The following is a 6815-nucleotide window of genomic DNA, read 5'->3' as shown; positions in this document are numbered from 1 at the left end:
GGGATATATGGCATTGGATGGAGCCTCACGGGGAGAAAGTGCTCGAGGGACCCTGGAATGATGCCCAACCAGACTTCCTCAGGGCCTTGCATCCCTCATCAGTGCAATATGGGAACTGAGGATGGCTGAGGCAGCTTCTGGCTCTCAAACTCTGATTCGATTATAGACAGGGCGAAGCCTAAGCCACGTTTCATCATTCTCCCCTCCAGCGCTCTAGCACAGAAGCAGCTGAACAAAACCTTGCAGGGAGGGGGTTGTGCTGTGCCAGTCCCAACCAGGGTACTGCCTTCCCCCACCAGATGCACCTGCAGGAGTGAACCTGACAAGGCAGATCCAAGGGCCAATAGCTTTGATACCCCAACCAAAGCTTATATAAAGAGGAGATCAGCCACAAATGGACCTTCCTGGTCCAGATAACGGAAACCAGGTAGCATGGTCAGAAAGTTGTGGAGTTCCAGTCTCATCTCCTGCTCCTTTGGCAAAGATCCTTATGGGAGTCACTTCTCTTCCTCAGTTCCCCTCCCCATCCCACATTCCACAGGCTGCTGCTCGGGGCTTTCAGCATAAACAGTGATTCCTTCCTACCATGAACTCAGAAGCCCAGCAGTTTAGCCCTCGCTCCCCACTGTCCCAGCTTCCATCAGTCTCTAAGGTTTTTCTGTTGCTACACTGGAGCCCCAGGGATCCACAGCACCAGAGGCCCCTTTAATGTGGCATGTTTGCCCATACTTTCCCTTTTCCCAGGCAGCAGACCCAGTGGGTAAAGGAAAGCCAACACCTCCCTACCAGACAGGGCAGAAGAGAGTCAGGAGCAAGCCGTGTTTGTATCTGCCCTGTGGCTGGAACACACAGCCTGGGTCCTGGAGGCCTGCCAGACTGGCCTATTGTCTAGCACTGTTTGCCTTTGGGGCAATGGGTGTCCTGGAGCGGGGAGGGATTGCAGAGCCTGGGTACGGGTGGGCAGCAGGCCACAGCACCAGACAAGGGAGCCAGCCTTGGCGCCACAGGCTGGAAGGTTGGTTTGTGAAGCCCCTCAACAAGGGTCACTGGAGCTGAGTGCCTGCCTGCCCTCCTGTCTGCGGGCTCAGAGGACCCAAGTCATGATAGGAACTACTTCCTGCCTCTAAAAACCCTCTTGTCTTCCCTCTCCCGGGCTCCTGAGTGTCCAGATCTCCTCTCAGGAGTCTCCACCTTCCCACCCCTGCACACACACACCTCAACTCCACCAAAGAATTGAAAAATGAGGAGATGCCTCATGAACTGCCCAGAAGTGTACGGCACCTGCTTCTGAGAACATCCAGAACTGGGGTGCTTGCATGCTATAGGTGGCTGGACTTAAGCAAAGCAGCCTGAGCCAACACCCTGTCACCCAGGGCTATAAGGATCCCGAGCAAGCTACATCCTCTAGGGCCTGCCTCCTGATTTATCAGACAAGGGGCTGGATTCCTGGATCTCTAAGGCCCTCCCAGCTTCAAAGTGCCACAACCACAGTGTGAGGAATAGAACAGACCGTGATGCTACCAAAAGGCAACCAGAAAGACGTGTGCCTTTGGCCAGAGATAATATGAGCCATCAACTAATATGATTCCACTTGTTCATACCTTGCTATGGGGAATATACTACATGTTGTCCATTACCATAGCTTAAGGCATGATGACACATTTCAGAGTATATTTCACACTTTTGCATATACATAGCACACTTTAGGCTAGATATACACTTTGAGGTATGTATATACTTTGGGCTATGCACACACCATATCTACACTGGAATATATCCCACACAAGTGCAGAGCATACTGTGAAGAGACCATGCTAGGGGCATGCTGAGAAGTCAGCACTGGCTCTGGAAAGGCTCTGGGGTGAAGAGCATAGGCACCCCGATAAAGCTGGCTACCATGTATTTCCATCATGTGTTGTTGACCTTGAACAAACCATTTGCCCTCTGAGATACAGTTTCTTCACCTGTAAAATGAAGATAATAATAGAACTGACCTCATAGGGTTCTGGGCAAGATTAAATAAAGGAGTGTCTCTAATAGGCTCCCCCACAGTGTCCAGCACATAAGAATACTTATTCAATGATAGTTTTGTTATTGCTCAAACATTTAAACATCTTTTATAATGTACATGAAATTGGATGTTCCCAAAGTCTTAAAGCTTTCGAAAACTCAGATAACAGACAGGAGGACCACTTAATTCATGTTTATTTCACATTTGATCTGTAAACCATTTTATTTTTTAAAAAATCCACTGTCATTAGCAACATGTGCTGACATTAGTTTTTCTTTAGTGAAATAAGAGCGCAGGCCTTAAATTGTCTCCATCTAAAACATGTAGAAACTGGGATGTAAACACGAAATCTCCACCTCCTCCCCTGACTTTGGCAGTTCATCAGCGACATGATCTCAGCCAGAAAAGCAGGAGACAGGACAACACTTTGATACCTAAGAGCTCTTGGGGCAGGATCTGTACAGTTTGGCAGGCCCATTTGTCTTTTCAAACTGTTTACCTTGGGCAAACTGTATTAGGTTTCCTTCTTCCACATAATTTCCACTCCTCTGTGACTAAAAACAGCAGCCAAAAGATTTCCCCTAAGTCAGCGATTTCTGGGAGAGGGGCACATACAGACAAGATAGAAACATACCTATTCTTCTTCAAGTAGTGGCCCCCAGGGGAGGGAGGGGGCACCAGAAAGAGTCAGTTTTAAAGTGAGTTTCTGGGGCCAAGTGTGCCTCAGAGGACAATGGCTTTATACAGGACTGATGCAAGGCGGAGAGGTTCACTTATTTCTGTCTGGGTCCATCCTTGTAATATTTACATAGGAAAAGGCAATTATGCTGTTAGGCACAGGAAAAAAAAAAAAAAGGACAAAAATCTTTTCCCTGTCAGGAAATCTCAAAGCAGATCCACGTCCAAAAGACAGTCACCAGTTGCTGGTGAACCGGACATAGAGGGATATAACAACACTAGAAGAGGGCTTGCATGGCGAAGCGGCTCGGCCTTTTGCTGTGTCTGCCTGGAGGGCATTTCCACAACCAGGATTTCAACCTCACAGCCAAGGCCATATGACGCTGGGGAGGGACCCCAGGGTACACTATCAAAAAATAGTGTGTATTTACAGTGGAGGTGAGGTGAGCGGGCAGGGCTGCCCTGAGTGTTTTTCTAAAAATAGACCATTAGGGGTTGAGAGGAGCAATAGGCCAGGGCTGGGAAACCCCCATTCATTAATCCTTTGGGAGCCTTGCTCCCTGGAGTCCTGTGCTTGCTCTTAAAGAGCTGGGAGAACTTGGGAGGGTAAATAAACAATACTGATTAGGAGCGTCCCACCAGGAAAAAAAAAAAAAAACTCTCCAGGTAAGGAGAGGCCATAACAAATATTGAGGGTGTATGTGGCCTTCCCAGCCAGCTGAACTTTTCTCTTGTGGAACAAATGTCCTCAGGAGGCCGCAGAGCACCCTCCAGGCCAGGAAACACGGAGCAGGCGGGGCCTGGGATTCAAAGTGCTAGGGCTGATGTGAAGATGCTCCCCTGGATGCCCAGGGCCTGCGATTGGCGCCAGTCTGTGAGCCGGGTGTGGGCAGCGTGCTCACACGATCCGCTTCCTACCCCCGCGGCAGAGGATCTTCTTGAATGCGCGGCGGAAGTCGTGGTTGAAGATGGTGTAGATAACCGGGTTCAGCGAGCTGTTGCAGTAGCCAAACCAGAAGAAGAACTTGAAGAGCGTGCGTGGCACCGAGCAGCCGACGGCCGTGAGCGTGTAGGTGAAGAAGAAGGGGAACCAGCACACCACGAACACGCCGATGACCACCGCCAGCACGAACGTGAAGCGCTTCTCGCGGTTCTGCCGCCCGCGCCAGCGCGACGCTTTGGCGCCCCCGCCGCGCTCCTCCCCGGGCCCCACCACCGAAGCCCCAGGCCCGGTGGCCCCTGGCCCGCGCCGGGGCAGACTGTCCCCGGGCTTCACCTGGCTCGCCCGAGCCTTGACTTTGGCCCGGGGGCCGCGCTCGGGTCTGCGGGGCCCCGGGGGTCGCTCGGCGTGTTCCGAGGAGGAGCTTTCCTCCAGGTCCAGCGCGTCGGCCTCGCGCGTCCCGGCCGGTGCGGGCTCCCCCGGGGCGCCATTGAGCTGGGTGGGCAGCGGCTCGGCCTCTGCGCCCGCGGGGCCCGCGCAGCGCTCGGGGCCCAGGCCGTTGGGCCTGCGTTCGGCGCTCCCGGGCTGCGCGGCAGCGGCGTCCGGACCTCGGCGGCTGGGCGGCACGCGGGTGCGGCGCTTGGCGATCTGGTAGATGCGTATGTAGACCAGGATCATGATGAGGCAGGGCGCGAAGAAGGAGCCTATGCACGACGAGATGACGTACCACTTCTGGTCATTGATCTCGCAGCGCTGCTCGGCCGGCTGCTGCCCGTCGCCGCCGCCCTTCTTCTCGATGGAGATAAGCGGCGGGAAGGATATGACAGCAGAGATGACCCACACAGTAACGATGATGGCCTTGATGCGGCGTGGCGTGCGCTTCAGGTTGTACTCGATGGCCTGCGTGATGGACCAGTAGCGGTCCAGGCTGATGGCGCACAGGTGCACAATGGACGACGTGCAGAAGAGCACGTCGAGCGCCAGGTAGATCTCGCACCATGCCTTGCCAAAATACCAGTAGCCCATGACCTCGTTGGCCAGCGAGAAAGGAATGACCAGCGTGGCCACCAGGATGTCCGCCGAGGCCAGAGACACCAGGAAGAGGTTTTGGGGCGCCTTGAGAGCACGGCTGGTGAACACCGCGATGATGACCAGCACGTTGCCGAACACCGTGAGCAGCATGAGCAGGCCAGCCAGGCACACCAACGTCAGCGTCACCTGCAGGGAGTAAGGGATGGCCTGGGCACCGCCCCCTGGCGCCTCGGTCCCATTCCAGCTTGTGTTGCCGGCGTCCGGCTGCAGGGAGCCCATGGGCGCAAAGCTGCCCTCGGCCAGCGGCTGCTCCTGGCGGAACATGAACGCGGCGCCCTCTCGCCTGGACCTGGTGCCAGCTGCCTTCCGGCCGGCGCCCGTGGGTCCTCCTCTTCCTCCGGCGACCCACTCACCCCGCCGCGTCTCACATAGGGAGGGGGCCCCAAGGAAGCCGGGCCCAAGCTGGGGGACAGCTAGTGGCCCATGGGCCCGGGTCCCGCGAACAGCGCCCGCCGGTGCTTTAGCCGCTCGGGGTGGGCGCCTTCTCTCTCCAAGCTCCTAAGCACAGCCAAGTTTTATTTCTAAGCAGGAGAGAGTAGGGCGAGCTGATGGTTAGAGAGAGATTTATTCTTCAGGAAGGGAAAATAAAATTCATCGGTGGCCTGAAGACTTGGAAGGATGACAGGAAATTATACATATAACTATATAAATATATATATATATATATATCTTGCTTCTTGAGCCTGAGCGAAAGCGAGAGGTCTTACCGTGTGCAGGGCCCGCCCCCACCCCAGGAGGCAGCCAAGAGGTGCTGAGATGCGAGCTCAGGGTCCTATGTCTGTCTACATTCCCGAAGCGATTACCGACTCTGGAGCTTCCCGCAGACGCGGCGGTGCGGGCTGGGCCCTAACACCGGCCAGGGCGCGGACTCTGCCGCTTCTCCGAGCGCCGCGGGACTTCCAAAGTTGTGCGCCCTGCTGGGGCTGGGCCACAGCACGCGGAGCTCGGGGACGGCAGCGGCGTGAAGGGTGTGGAGGCCGCATGAAGGCGCCCCCGTCCTCAGGCGTGCCGCGCCAGGTGAGCGATCCGCCCTCCAAGAGCCACGGCTGAGGCAGGGTGTCTCCTAGGCGTCGGCTCGGTGGGCGCGAAGCTCAGCAGGACGGGCTGGGGGCCGAGGACAGCGTGAGTTGCAGCGAGAGCACAGGACTAGGGAAAGAAGGCGCTGGGGTGGCGGGGAGGCGGCGCGCCGGCTGCTGGGCGTCTGCACCGGAGCCGGAGCCGCTGCTGTTCCGCGGCGCTACGGTGGACTCGTTTTATAGCCCCAGGATCAAGCCGGCGTTGCCGAGCAGCCGGCGTCAGCCCCCACGTGGGAAGCCGACCCTCCTCCGCCCCTCGCGCCTCCCCTCTGTTGATCTAGAGTCGGCGCCCAGTGCGGGACCCCAGGGAGCGCTGCCCCCCAAGCTGGACGGGCCCTTCGGAGAGGCGGGTACCTTGAACGAGGGGCTTTAAGAGAGAGTCTGGGGAGTGGGGAGCGGCCCCTACTGGGAGTTGGCTGTGCAGCTCCGGGACGATCCAGCCAACAGCAATAGGCACCCGGAGTGTCTCCATCGAGCTGGGTCTTGGGAAGAGAGGGTGGAAAGGAACCCCGGCCAGAATCGGGAGAAGCATTTTCGGGTATGATTCTCATCCAGACCAGCCCGACCTGGACCAGGCCGCCCTAGTCCGCAGGTGCTCCTGACAGGAGAGGAAGGCGAGGGTTCCAATGGAACCCCTGAAGCAGAATGGGCAGCACCCAGGCGGGAGCCCGCGAGGCCAGAGTTCAGAGCTCCGCTTGGGGAAGAGGCGGCTAAGTGTCCTACCAGGCGCAAAGCTATCAGCGGGACAGCGCTGCCTGGGGTCCAGACCGCGCCCTTCTAGACCGCTATGGGGAGGGGTCCTCCAGGCGGAGGCGCGCCGCGACAGAACGAGGGCGCACTGACACCTGCTGGCCGCTCGTCGTCACGTCTGGGAAGCAACTGGCTGGCACCGGGCGACTTTCTCCAGTTTCTGTGGTCCTCAGCCTATACCTCTATCTTGGGATAAGTTTAGGTCTGAGCTCAGGAAAGGAGAATCCAGATTTTAAATTGCATTTTGTCATGTCTCACAAATCTTTCT

General features: G+C 56.6%; 1 protein-coding gene across 1 annotated transcript; it reads right to left on the bottom strand.

The window, feature by feature from the left end:
* Nucleotides 1–3587: 3587 nt before the first annotated feature.
* Adra2a (adrenoceptor alpha 2A) lies at nt 3588–4985 on the bottom strand. The gene has a single exon (XM_076835048.1). It carries the CDS (start codon nt 4983–4985, stop codon nt 3588–3590), a length of 1398 nt encoding a protein of 465 aa, XP_076691163.1.
* Nucleotides 4986–6815: the final 1830 nt, after the last annotated feature.

This window comes from Callospermophilus lateralis, chromosome 15 (genome assembly GCF_048772815.1).
Source record: "Callospermophilus lateralis isolate mCalLat2 chromosome 15, mCalLat2.hap1, whole genome shotgun sequence".
Classification (NCBI taxonomy): Eukaryota; Metazoa; Chordata; class Mammalia; order Rodentia; family Sciuridae; genus Callospermophilus; species Callospermophilus lateralis.
This window is presented reverse-complemented; position numbering and strand designations above follow the sequence as displayed.

Coding starts and splice junctions, on each gene's coding strand:
- Adra2a (XM_076835048.1), bottom strand. CDS start 4,985: ATGTTCCGCCAGGAGCAGCCGCTGGCCGAGGGCAGCTTTGCGCCCATG.